The following is a 14,091-nucleotide window of genomic DNA, read 5'->3' as shown; positions in this document are numbered from 1 at the left end:
TAACAGAATCCGTAATATTGGAATTATGGCTCATATTGATGCAGGCAAAACGACCACGACAGAAAGAATATTGTACTATTCTGGATACACAAGATCACTGGGAGGTTAGAATGGATTCCTCCTCTTCCCAACCCCCATTAGCAAACACATCATTGGAAAATATTTTGATTAAGAAGTCAACCTAGAGATCGTGAGTATGGCACGGAAGCAATGATGATCTAAACCACAACACAAAGATAAGGTAGTTGTGACATCCACTAAAGAGTCTTCTTAGGTTCAACTAAACATTCAGATTCACAGGATTATTTTGGGCCATAGTTCACCCTGGTCTACTCAGAAGGCTATTAGGACAGGAACCATAGTTTCCCAGTACACCGGTGATAGAGGTTTGTTTCCGCACTTCAAGTCCACATAGCTTCTGGGAGCTATCCATCTTTGGCTCCCTAAAAGTGATAGTTTACTTAAACGTAATAAGATTCACAGGAAACAATGTGGCTTACCATCCTCATGTCCCTTAGGAATAGATACCTTTTGTTCTAGCTCCGTGGGCTATCTTGAGGTTTACTACAAAGGACATGTCCTATCCCACTCCGAACCGTAAAGCTATGTATCTCCATCAGCTATTTACAGTTCACATAAAGCTCTTCCCAGTTCAGATGTAGCTTACCAATCACAAATTATTTTTTCTATGTGATATGTTGCCTTGCAATATAGTTGACATACTTGTGTTTTCTGGCTTCTAGAAGAAAAGAACCAGAAAGTTAACCAAAGGTCAAATTCTCCTGTAGAAGAAAGTCTTGTTAATCCAACCTGCAGTAGTAGTAGTATTTACCTGTTTTTATTTTTTAATTGTGTCAAAAACTGTGGTTCTTGACCAGTTGTGCACATTTGAATTCCCGTGTAGTTGTGTTTTTTTTTTTTTTTTTTAAGATTTTATTTATTCATGAGAGAGAGATTGAGAGAGAGAGAGGCAGAGATACAGGCAGAGGGAGAAGCAGGCTCCATACAGGGAGCCCGACTTGGGACTCTATCCCGGGTCTCCAGGATCAGGCCCTGGGCTGAAAGTGGCACTAAACTACTGAGGCACCGGGCTGCCCTGTTTATTTTGTTTTTAAATGACAGTGCCCTAGCTCTATTCTGGAGATTAAGATTCAGCAAGTATGTAGTGTGGCCTAGTGTCTGTATTTTTTTTTTTTTTTAAACATTTTATTTATTCATGAGGGACACAGGGAGAGAGAGAGAGAGAGGCAGAGACACAGGCAGAGGGAGAAGCAGGCACCACGCAGGGAGCCTGACGTGGGACTCGATCCCAGGTCTCCAGGATCACATCCTGGGCTGAAGACGGCACTAAACTGCTGGGCCACGGGGGCTGCCCCTGGTGTATTTTTGTGTCCTATATTTTGAAACTGTTTATCTCCTACACATTTATGATTGTTGTCTCTGATAAACCCACTTTTTTTTATCATTATGAAATGCCTCTCTTTATCTCTGGTAAAATACTTTGTTTTGAAATTTGAAATGTCAAGGTCATGATGTCTTTATTACCAGAAGTGGAAATAAATATCTTTTTCAAAAGCTCCACAGAAATTTTGAAATGCATTCTATTGGGAACCATTTCTCTAGACCCTTGAAATTGGTTGAAACTTCACATAGAATGTTCATAAGAACATTCATGGTGATAGTTTCCAAAACATGAACACATGCTTTTTTCATAAAATTACTGCTATGTTAATGGGGCTCTAACAGCAAAACATGGAACATTATCAGGCTTCCTTTGTCGTGACACAAATATGATCTTAATTCTTCCCTCACATCCCAGCTGATATCCCTGAAGCAAGGGTCCAGATGAGGTGGCACAAGTAATGTTCAAGTTACCTTTTTTTTAACTGTGTTAAAAAAACATGTAACATTTACCATATTAACCATTTGTAAGTGCACGTTTAAGTAGTGTTATATATATTTATACTGTTGGCAACCAGTCTTCAGAACTTTTTAATCTTGTGTAACCCATCCTAAACCCATTAAATAATAACTCCACATATTTTCCTCTGCCCAGCTCCTGGAAACTACCATTCCACTCTTTCTGTTAATTTGATACCTCATGTAAGTGGGATCGTAGAGTGTCTTTTTGTGACTGGCTTATTTAATATGTAGCCCCATGTCCTTAGGGTTTGTTTTTACAGCTCTGCTTCTACAACAGCTCTGTATGTTATGCTGTGCTCACCATGAGTGTAGCTACCATCTGACACCACACAACACTATTACAACGCCATCAACTATAGTCTATATGCTGTACCTTTCATCACCAGCACTTATTTATTCCGTAACCAGAAGTCTTCCAGTCCCCTTAACTCATTTGCCATCCTCCTATCTTCCTTGCCTCTGGCAGCTGTCAGTTCTCATGGTATTTATGGGTCTGCTTCTGCTTTTTGTTTGTTTTAGATTCCACATATAAGTGAAATCATATGGTATTTGTCTGTCTTGGTATGATTTATTTTACTTAGCCTGATACCCTCTAGTTCCATCTGTGTTTAGATGGAAAGATCTCATTATTCTTTGTGGCTGAAAGCCACAAATAGCCATACTATTCCTGTGTGTGTGTGTGTGTGTGTGTGTGTGTGTGTGTACACACCACATCTTTATTCATTTATCTATTGTTGGACTCTTAGATTGCTTCCATATCTTGGCTGTTGTAAATAATGCTGCAATAAACGTAGGGGTGCATGTTTCCCTTTCAGTTAGTGTTTTTGTATTTTGAGGGTAAATACCCAGTAGTGTGATTACTGGGTTGTTAGGGTAGTTCTATTTTTAGCTTTTTGAGGAACCTCCCAACTGTTTTCCACAGTAGCTCCACCAGTTTGTACTGCCACCAATAGTGTAAGAGGATTCCTTTTTTTCCACATCTTTGCCAACACTTGTTTTCATGTGTTTTTGAGCCCAGCCATTCTGACAGATGTGAGGCAGTAGCTCATTGTGGTTGTGATTTGTATTTCCCTGATGAAGAGTGATTTTGAGCATCTTTTTATGCATCTGTTGGTCATCTGTATGTCCTCTTTGGAGAAACATCTGTTCACATCTTCTACCCATCTTTTAATTGGATTGTTTTTGGGTGTTGTATCAATTCTTAGATATATTTTTGGATACTAATCCAGCATTGAATATGTCATTTGCAAATATCTTCTCCTATTCAATACGTTGTGTTTTAGTTTTGTTGTTTCCTTTGCTACACAGAACATTTTATTTCAATGTAGTCCCAATAGTTTATTATTGCTTTTATTTCCCTTTCCTCAGGAGATATATTTAGAAGGATGTTGCTAAAACTTAGGTTAAAGAAATTACCTCCTGTGTTCTCTTTCAGGATTTGTATGGTTTCAGGTCTCACATTTAGGTCTTTATTCTGTTTGAGATTATTTTTGTGTATGGTGATAGAAACTGGTCTGGTTTCGTTCTTTGTATGTGGTTGTCCAGTTTTCCCAACATGATATATTGAAGAGACTTTTCCTCATTGGATAATCATTCCTCCTTTGTCAAATGCTAAGTTTTATATTATATTTATATAATATTTATATATTTGGTTTTGTTTTATTCCATTGATCTATGTGTCTATTTTTACGCCAAGTACCATACTTTTTATTACTACAGCTTTGTAATATAACTTGAAATCTGGAATTGTGATACCTCCAGTTTTACTTTTCTTTTTCAAGATTGCTTTGGCTATTTAGGGTTTTTTGAGTTCCATAAAAATTTTAGGATTATTTGTTCTAGTTCTGTGAAAAATGTTGATATTTTGATAGGAATTGCATTAAATATGTAGATCACTTTAGGCATTTTGGACATTTTAACAGTATTCTTGAGCATGGAGTATCTTTCCATTTCTTTGTGTCATTTTGAATTTCTTTCATCAGCGTTTTATAGTTTTTATTTTTTTTAGTTTTTATTTTTATTTTTTTTTAAAGATTTTATTTATTCATGAGAGACAGAGAGAGGCAGAGACACAGACAGAGGGAGAAGCAGGCTCCGTGCAGGGAGCCCGACATGGGACTCGATCCAGGGTCTCCAGGATCACGCCCTGGGCTGAAGATGGCCCCAAACCGCTGAGCCACCCGGGCTGCCCCGTTTTATAGTTTTTAGAGTACAAGTCTTTCATGTCTTTGGTTAAGTTTATTTGATGGTATTTTATTTTTGGTGCAATTATAAGTTGTAAATGGGATTGTTTTCTTAATTTTTGCTGCTGCTCTACTATTAGTTTGTAAGAATGCAATAGATTTTTGAACATTGATTTTGTATCCTATGACCTGACTTTGTGGTGGAGTCTTTAGGGTTTTGTTTTGTTTCATTTTTAAATTTTATTTATTTATTTTTAAAGATTTTATTTCTATTCATGAGAGAGACACACACACACACAGAGAGAGAGAGAGAGAGAGAGGTAGAGACACAGGCAGAGGGAGAAGCAGGCTTCATGCAGGGAGCCGGATGTGGGACTTGATCCCAGGACTCCAGGATCACACCCTGGACCAAAGGCAGGTGCTAAACCACTGAGCCACCCAGGGATCCTGTTTGATTTTTTTAAATTTAAATTTAATTTGCCAACATACAGTGTAATACCTAGTGCTCATCCCATCAGGTGCCCAACTCTGTGCTTAGGGTTTTTTTATGTATAGTGTCATGTCAAATGCAAGTAATGACAGTTTGACTTATTCCTTACCAATTTAGTTGCCTTTTGTTTCTTTATGTTGTCTGATTGCTGCGGCTAGGACTTCTAGTACTATGTTGAATAAAAGGGGTGATAGTAGATACATCTGTCGTGTTCCTGTCCTTAGTGGGGAAACTCTCAGTTTTTATCTATTATGTAAAATGTTGGCTGTGGATTTTTCATATAAGGCCTTTTATTATGTGAGGTATATTTCCTCTAGACCTACCTTGTTGAACATTTTTTTTTTTTTTTTTTTTTATTCATGATAGACATAGAGAGAGAGAGGCAGAGACACAGGCAGAGGGATAAGCAGGCTCCATGCCGGGAGCCCGACGTGGGACTCGATCCCGAGACTCCAGGATCGCGCCCTGGGCCAAAGGCAGGCGCCAAACCGCTGAGCCACCCAGGGATCCCTTGTTGAACATTTTTATCATGAATGGATGTTGTACTTTGTCAAATGCTTATTTTGCATCTGTTGAAATGATTATATAGGGATCCCTGGGTGGCGCAGCGGTTTGGCGCCTGCCTTTGGCCCAGGGCGCGATCCTGGAGACCCGGGATCGAGTCCCACGTCGGGCTCCCGGTGCATGGAGCCTGCTTCTCCCTCTATGTCTCTGCCTCTCTCTCTCTCTCTCTGTGTGACTATCATAAATAAATAAAATTAAAAAAAAAAAAAAAGAAATGATTATATAGTTTTTATCTTTTATTGATGTGAGATATCATGTTAATTGTTTTACAGATATTCAATCACTGTTGTAGCCTAGGAATGTATGATTTTTTTAATACATTGGATTAATACAATTGGATTTTTATTTAAAGATTTATTTATTTATTCATTCAGAGAGAGCGAAGAGAGAGGCAGAGACATAGGCAGAGGGAGAAGCAGGTTCCATGCAGGAAGCCCGATGTGGGACTCGATCCTGGGTCTCCAGGATCACACCCCGGGCTGCAGGTGGCACTAAACCGCTGCGCCACTGGGGCTGCCCCAATTGGATTTTTTTAAGACATTGGATTCAGGGATCCCTGGGTGGCGCAGCGGTTTGGCGCCTGTCTTTGGCCCAGGGCGCGATCCTGGAGACCCGGGATCGAATCCCACATCGGGCTCCCGGTGCATGGAGCCTGCTTTTCCCTCTGCCTATGTCTCTGCCTCTCTCTCTCTCTCTCTCTCTCCCCCTGTGACTATCATAAATAAATAAAAATTAAAAAAAAAATACATTGGATTCAGTTTGCTAGTATCTTGTTGAGGGTTTTACATATATATTCATGAGAGAGATTGGCCTGTAGTTCTCTTTTTTGGCAGTGTCTTTACTGGTTTTGGTATCAGGATGATACTGGCTTCATAGAATAAAATTGAAAGTTTTCCTTACTCTTATATTTTTTGGAACAGTTTGAGAAGAATAAGTATTACCTTTATAAATGTTTGGTAGAATTTGCCTGTGAAGCGGTCTGGTCCTGGACGTCTGTTTTTTGAGTTTTTTAATTACTGATTCAATTTTATTGCCAGTAACTGGTCTGTTCAAATTTTCTATTTCTTCCTGCTTTAGTTTTGGGAGATAATATGTTTCTATGAATCCATCCATTTCTTATGAATTGTCCAATTTGTTGGCATATAGGTTTTCATAATATTCTGTAAAGTTTGTATTTTTATGGTATTGGTATTTCTCTTCTTTGATTAATGATTTTATTTGGGTCCTCTTTTTTTTAATGAGTCTTGCAAGAGGTTTATCAATTTTGAACTTTTCAGAGAACCAGTTCCTGGTTTCGTTGGTCTGTTCTATTTTTTTTTTTTTTTTAGTTTACGTATCATATTTGGTCTAATCTGTATTATTTCCTTCCTTTTGCTGGGTTTGGGCTTCATGTGTTCTTTTTCTTGCTCCTTTAAATGTAAGTTTAAGTTGTTTTGAGATTTTTTTTTTTCTTGAGGTAGGCCTATATTGCTATAAACTTTCCTCTTAAAACCACTTTTGATGCATCCCAGAGTTTTGGATTGTTGTGTTTTCATTTTCATTTGTTTCCATGTAATTTTTAATTTCTCAGTTGACCCATTCATTGTTTAGAAGTGTGTTATTTAACCTTCATATATCTGCTCTTTCCAGATTTTTTTCTTGTAGTTGATTTCTAGTTCATGGTGTTGTGATCAGGGAAGATTAGTGATATACCTTTGATTTTTATAATTTTATAATTTGTTGAGACTTGTTTTGGCCTAATATGTGATCTTCTCAGTAGGACAGTATTCTTTGTGCACTTCAAAAGAATGTATATTCTGTTATTTTAGGATGAAATTTCTGAATGTGTCTGTTAAATACATCTGGTCCAGTTTGGCATTCAAAGTCCTTGTTTCCTTGTGTATTTTCTCTTTGAATGATCTGTCTCTTGATGCAAGTGGTGCGTTACAATCTGCTCCTATTACTATATTATTATCAATTAGTTCCTTTAAGTTTGTTATTAAGTGTTTAATGTATTTGGATGCTCCCATGTTGAGTGCATAAATATTTTGTGATTATTATATTCTCTTGCTATGGAATGTATCCTTTATTATTATATAGTGTTCTTTTTTGTTTCTTGTTATAGACTTTGTTTTAAAGTCTGTTTTGTCTTATACAAATATTGCTGCTCCAGTTTTCTTTTGACATCCATTTGCATGATAAATGTTTCTCCGTCCCTTCACTTTCTTTTAAAATTTAAACCCATTCTTTACTCCTCTCCCCGCAACATCTTAGGTATATGGACTGAATTTTACAGAAATAATTATTTTTAATACTTTTGTGTTTTTTACCTTTTATACTTTCACTGTGGTCTTTGCGAGTCCCCTGTTATATTTCTAATAGGGCTAATTTAGTGGTCTTGAACTCCCTTAGATTTTGTTAGGCTGAGAAACTCTCTCTCCTTCTGTTCCAAATGATAGCCTTGCTGGATAGAGTATTCTTGGCTGCAAATATTTCTCCTTTCAGCACTTTGAATATATCATGCCACTTCTTTATGGCCTGCAAAGTTTCCACTCAAAGGCTGCTGATAGCCTCATAAGGTTTTCTTTGTATGTAACTGTCTTTTCTCTTTAAAGTGCTTTTTTTATCACTATTTTTTCTGTTCTAATTCTTAATGTGTCTTGGCGTGAACCTCCTTGCATTGAATTTGTTGGGAGTCTCTGTGCCTCTTGAATCTGGATCTCTGTTTCCTGCCCCACATTTGGGATGTTTTCAGCTATTTTTTCTTCAGATACATTTTCTGCCCCCCTTTCTCTACTTCTGGGATCACTATAATGCGAATGTTGTTATACTTGATTGAGTCACTGAGTTCTCTAAGTCTATTTCTGTTATGCATTGTTCCTCTCTCATCTGTTCAGCTTATTTGCTTTCCATTACTCTGTCCTCCAGGTCACTAGTAAGTTCCTGTTTTTTATAGCCTACTGTTTATTCCATCTATCATATTTTTAACTTCATTTATTGAGTTCTTTATGTCTGATAATATTATTTTATTTCTTTGCTAAGGATCACACCGATAATGTCCACTCTTCTCAAGTTCAGTGAATATCTTTATGATCATTACTTTTTACTTATTTTTTAAATGATCATTACTTTAAATTCTCTGTCAGGTATACTAACTTCTTTTTCACTTGTATCTCCAGTTGTGATTTTGTCAAGTTCTTTCCTTTGGGTCACATTCCTCTGTCTCCTCATTTTGTCTATCTCTGTGTTCTTTTTCTGTGTGGTAGGAAAGTCAGTTAAAATCTCATGCTCTTTAAAGTAGTGGCTTCATGAAGGAGAGGTTCTGTATCTCCCTGCAGCACAGTGTTTCCTGTTCAGCAGAATGTGACACTTCAATGGAGTCCCCTCTGTGTGTTTCTTGCATCCTACTATTTTGCTTTCCTTTTCATTTTAGACTTCTGCACAGACTCTCCCTGTTGGGAGCTGTACTTGCTTTCTCTGGGTGTTAGTGAGACCCAGGCAGACTGGCTATGAGGAGGCATGACCATAGAAAGGCTAGGGGGCGGGTACAGCATTGCTTTCAAAATTTGTGGAGTCACTAGTCCTAGGTCCAGATCCCCTACATTGTGGTGGTAGCCATTTGTGCAGCACATGTTAGCAGCCTGGCACAAGGCACATGTCTGAGGTCACAGCAAGGGGCACGTGGGTCTGTGTGCATGGTGGCTGGGGGCCTGTGGCAGTTGGGCAGGGCACACGTGTCTTCACAAAGTCTGCACCAAGCTGCTAGGCCTGGCCACATCCCCCCAGAGTGCAGTGGTGGCACAGTAGGCAGAGGCATCGACTAGGTGGGGCACGCAGAATGCTGAAAAAATTTGCCTTGAGTCCAGGGATGACAGACTTAGAGTGGGCGAGTCCTGGGGAGAACTCATGGTCATGGTGCATTGCTCACAAGTTAGTAGGAAGTGTCTGTGCAGCACTCTCCTGGCAGGTGGCTCTGTGTTAATGCCGAGGAATAGGGGAGGAAAATGCCACCTGCCAGCTCCTTTGTTCCCAGGGAAGTTCCCCAATCTGCCCTGAAATCCAAATAAATGGATCTCCTTCCCCTTGTGCCATCTGTTGCTTCTATGTTGCCTTTTGTGCAGACTCTTACCTCTTAAAGGGCAGGGACCTGGCTATCGCCCATCCTCCTTGCTCATCTAGTGCTGAGTCAGCTGACCTTCAGAGCTCCAGACTCCAAGTCTGCTGGTTATACTAACTCATGGAATTCAGCCCTTCTGGTTTCTAGGCCAGATTGTACAGGGATTTATTTTCCCTGGTGCTTTCTCTTCTTCTCTCCCTCCTGCGGGCACCTCTCCACCACCTTTCTGCTTTCCCTAACCTCTCCCATGCTGGCTACTTCTCTGCATCGGGCTGTGGAGTTTGTTCTGCTAGTCTTCAGATTGCTCTCCAGTTAATGGACGTGTATGTGAGTGATAACCTAGTGGTAAACGTGGACTGGGGTGGGTGTAGGGTCCTCCTACTCTGTCATCTTGTACTCCCTCCTCCTACAGATGTTTAAAAAACTGTTTAGAACTTTTGGTTAGCTACTTGGTTATTGTTTCATTAATGGTGCTTGTTTGCTTGGTTATGTTGTGAATAACGATGTAATTCTTTAACATAGATATTTGGAGGTCCTGACAAATCCATATTTCTTGCTGTTTCTCCCTTTTTTGGTACATTATACATTTATATGCACGTTTACATACATAAACAGTGGTGAACCTGGCTAGGATTTCAGAGGTTTAATGCTGACATAAGTAGTGGTAGTATAAGGCCATGATAATTTGGGTTTTGAATTTTGAATGATAAAGATGAGCTCATTTTCATTACTTCTATATAAGTTTAATCAGAATACAATGTTTATAATTCAAGAATTTTAATGCAGAATAATTTGACCTTTTGTGTAGTCAAAATGAACTTTATCCATGGCTTTGTACTGTAGAAATTCTACCAAGATTTTATTTTCATTTGTACAAATAAATGCCTTTGGGGGGAACATTTAATGAAAAGGGTTTGAAAAGGAGAATTTAACTTTGGAGGAATTTTTTCTCTACCTTGTTCCATGTACCTGCCATTTACTTACTCATTTCATTCTTAGAGCAACCCTGCAAGGTTGCCTTTATTCATATTTTACAAACTAGGTTAAGTAACTTGTTTAAGATAATAGAGTAGTAATGGTAAAGTTGGGACTTAAATCTAGGTCTGTCTGGGCCCTTTCATTGCCCTGTCAAGGAATCAGCCATGAGGAACATAAAGGATAATGAAAGGTAAACTAGGGGGAAAAAAATGAAAGGAATATCAAGTTCAGTAAAATTAAAGTATTTAAACAAATTTTATCTTAATTATTACAGAAAAATTATTTTTTATGGAAAAATTACTAATTTTGCTGGAAAAGCTTTTTCTGGAATAAGGACTTATTTAATCTAAGGGCCATAAATATTAAACCAAATTTTTTTTTTAAACCAAATATTTTATAAACAGTCTTAAAGCAAATTAAAATGTCAGGTAGAAGGGCACCTGGATGGCTCACTGATTAAAAATCCTACTCTTGATTTCAGCCCAGGGTCATGATCATAGGATCCTGGGATCAAGCTCTGCTCAGGTGGTGACTGCCTGGGATTCTCTCTTTCCCTCTGCCTGTCCCTCCACCCCTGCTCACACTCCACACTGTTTCAGAGTATCTCTCTTTCTCTCTCTGCAAAAAAATAAATAAACTGTCTAGTAGATATCATACCACAGTGAAATATATTTGGTATCAAGCTTAACTGTGTTGTCTTTTTCTTTGTTAGATGTTGATGATGGAGACACGGTGACAGATTTTATGGCTCAAGAGCGAGAAAGAGGCATTACCATTCAATCTGCTGCTGTTACATTTGATTGGAAGGGGTATAGAGTCAATCTAATTGATACTCCAGGTATGGTACTGTTCTAGCAATGCAGAGATGCTACATTATTGGAGGTTTTTGTTGTGGATGTGTTTTCTTTTAAATTGTGACAAAACATATATATTGGGGTACCTGGGTGGTTCAGACAGTTAAGTGTCTGCCTTTGGCTTATGTCATAATCTCTGGGTCCTGGGATCGAACCCCAAGTCAGGCTTCCTGCTCAGCAGGATGTTCCTCCCCCCCGCCAACCCATTCCCCCTACTCGTTCCCTCTCTCTCTCAAATAAATAAATCTTTAAAATATATATGTAAGGTAAAACTTACCATCCTAACCATTTTTAAGTGTACAGTTCAGTAGTTAAGTATATTTACATTGTTGTAAAACTGATCTCCAGAAGTACTTCATCTTTCAGGTCTGAAACTATGTATCTACTATACAACTACTCTTGTTTGTCCCCACCTCCTGTCCCTTGTAACTAACTACCTGTCTACCTTTTTTTATCTAGGAGATTAATACTTCATATAAGTAGAATCATGCAGTATTTGTCCTTTTGTGATTGGCTTTTTTTGTTTAGCATGAAGTCCTTCAGAATCCATCTGTGTTGTAATATATGAAGATTTCCTTCATTTTTTAAGGCTGCATAACATTCCATTTTACCTATGTAACATATTTGTATATATACAAAACTTTATACCATTCATCCATTGATGGACATTTGGGTTGTTTCCACCTTTTGGCTATTGTGAAAAGTGTTGCTATGAACATAGTTTGCAAATATTTCTTTGACTCCTTTTTCAGTTCTTTTGAATATATACCCAAAAGTAGGATTGCTGGATCATGCTTTTTTAAAGATTAAGTGTATGTTTCTCATCTTTTTCTTAGGTCATGTGGACTTTACCTTGGAAGTTGAGCGCTGCCTTAGAGTGTTGGATGGTGCAGTAGCTGTGTTTGATGCTTCTGCTGGTGTAGAGGTAAAAATACTGCCAAAGTAAAATGAAGCTACAATAACGTGATTATCTTTTTTTAAAGTAGAATGTATCAGATTTAATTAACTATAACCTGATAGAAGTTTATATAAATCAAATTATGGTGAAAGAATTGGAATTTAATATTGTAGTATGATCTATATGTGATCTCAGATGTTTCATAGTAAGAGGAAAGTTTCTTTTCTGTAGGAAATAGGAAAGTTGTGGTGAGAACTATGACGGGCTTGAGGTTCTTCTACCTTACTTTCGAGCTAACTAGTTAATCTGCCACAGTTTTATGACATGGTGGCAGAAGACAAAAGACTCTTGAGTCAGAGACAAAGAACTTTATTAGTCACAGAAATAGCAATGAAATAGCAATAGCCAGAGTATCAATATTATCTTGCATTAGTTCCCTAAGCCCCAGTTCCACAGGATGACCCAAAGGGAGCCAAGTGATAGCTGCACATACAGGGGAACCCTGTGGTTGGAAAACACATATATTTTATAATGGGCAGTAAACCTACTTGCTGTTTGCTCTGGAGACAGATATTATCTTCCAGGGTTACAAGCAAAATCGACCTTTCAATCCAGAGGGAGACACTGTCTCTGTATTGCTAAGCTGTTGATTATATCAACATCTTTTAAAAACATAGTCCAGAACAAAGGCATTCACTGCCTCTCTTAACAAAATATGTAGAAAGGTTAAAAACCAATGAAGAATTATCTCCCAACAGTTAATACGTATTAAATTCTTGAATGAATCTTAAAAATGGATTTATAATAAATTATACTGGGGTTATTTACACACTTTTTAGCTGATACCTATCTCCATTTTTCTTATAATCTCAAGATTGGCTCCATGTTGAATATAGAATCATCTTCAGCTCTTCTAGTTGAATATAGAATCATCTTCAGCTCTTCTAATTTTAAAGTTTTACTAAAAATGATACCTTAATTAAGTGATCACAATTAACATAACTCCAAATGATACAAACTGACACCATGGGCTTCCTGATAGGATGCACTAAGAAGGACACAACTTTACCAATGTTATATTCCTGACACACTGCTTGGCCCCAATCTGATCATGAGAAGACAGATGAATTTAAATTGAAAGACATTCTGTAAAACAACTGGATGGGGCTTTTCAGAAATTGAAAAAAAAAAAAAGTAAGTGCAAGGAAGGTGAATGATTGGGAGTAAAAAGTTGAGGTACTGTTTTGTTTTAAATGATTCTAAAGATAAAAGAAGGGGTGCTTGGGTACCTCAGTTGGTTAAGCATCTGCCTTTGGCTCAGGTCATGATCTCAGGGTCCTGGGATTGAGTCCTGCATTGGGCTCCCTACTCCTTGGGGAGTCTGCTTCTCCCTTTTCCTCTGCCCTTCTCTACCCCCACCCCACCCCCACACTTGTGTTTTCTCTAAAATGAGTAAATAAAATCTTTTTTAAAAATAGAGATACCGGGGATCCCTGGGTGGCTCAGCGGTTTAGCGCCTGCCTTTAGCCCAGGGCACGATCCTGGAGACTCGGTATCAAGTCCCACGTCGGGCTCCCTGCATGGAGCCTGCTTCTCTCTCCTCCTGGCCTGTCTCTCTGTTTATCATAAATAAATAAACCTTAAAAGAAAAAAGAATTTGCTTTAAAAAAAAAAAAGCAAAAACAAACAAAAAAACCAAAAAAAAAATAGAGATACAAGAAAACTAAATGTAATATGATCTTTTGGATCCTGGATCCAAAACCAGAAAGTTAAAAAGGACATCATTAGGAAAACCAGAAAAATTTTAATTTGGCCTATATGTTATTAGAAAAAAGTATTGTGTCAGCTTAAATTTTTCTGAATGTGATGATTGAAAATTATTATGTAGGGGAATATCCCTATTTTTAGAAAATACAGGCTGGAGTATTTAGGATCAAAATGTCATGATACGTGCATCTTAATCTAGTGGTTCACCTTCCACCCACACATACACGTATATTGTTAGTTTGGGTACTTTGTGCGGTAGATGCCAAGATAGGGTTAGATATATAGAAGATTTACTGGGGGAAATGCTTGTGTAGAATAAAGAAGAGAAAAGAGCAATG

At 38.0% G+C, this 14,091-nt stretch overlaps 1 protein-coding gene across 7 annotated transcripts in view; it reads left to right on the top strand.

The window, feature by feature from the left end:
• GFM2 (GTP dependent ribosome recycling factor mitochondrial 2) overlaps positions 1 to 14,091 on the top strand; it is a 61,664-nt gene that overhangs the window by 9,880 nt on the left and 37,693 nt on the right. For 5 of the 7 annotated variants that reach the window (XR_012031377.1, XM_072826821.1, XM_072826819.1 and 2 more), the window contains 3 exons: positions 7 to 104; positions 10,947 to 11,072; positions 11,925 to 12,013. Coding sequence is in view for 6 of the 7 variants with exons in the window: in XM_072826821.1 (XP_072682922.1) it covers positions 7 to 104; positions 10,947 to 11,072; positions 11,925 to 12,013 (313 nt within the window). In the remaining variant the exon portion in view is untranslated. Of the gene's footprint in view, positions 1 to 6; positions 191 to 9,401; positions 9,584 to 10,946; positions 11,073 to 11,924; positions 12,014 to 14,091 lie in introns of those variants that run through there. The other 2 variants (XM_072826823.1, XM_072826824.1) reach the window with 2 other exon arrangements.

The sequence above is a fragment of the Canis lupus genome, chromosome 5 (assembly GCF_048164855.1).
Source record: "Canis lupus baileyi chromosome 5, mCanLup2.hap1, whole genome shotgun sequence".
Classification (NCBI taxonomy): domain Eukaryota; kingdom Metazoa; phylum Chordata; class Mammalia; order Carnivora; family Canidae; genus Canis; species Canis lupus.
Note: the sequence above shows the minus strand (reverse complement) of the source record. Positions and strands in the feature narration are given on the sequence as shown.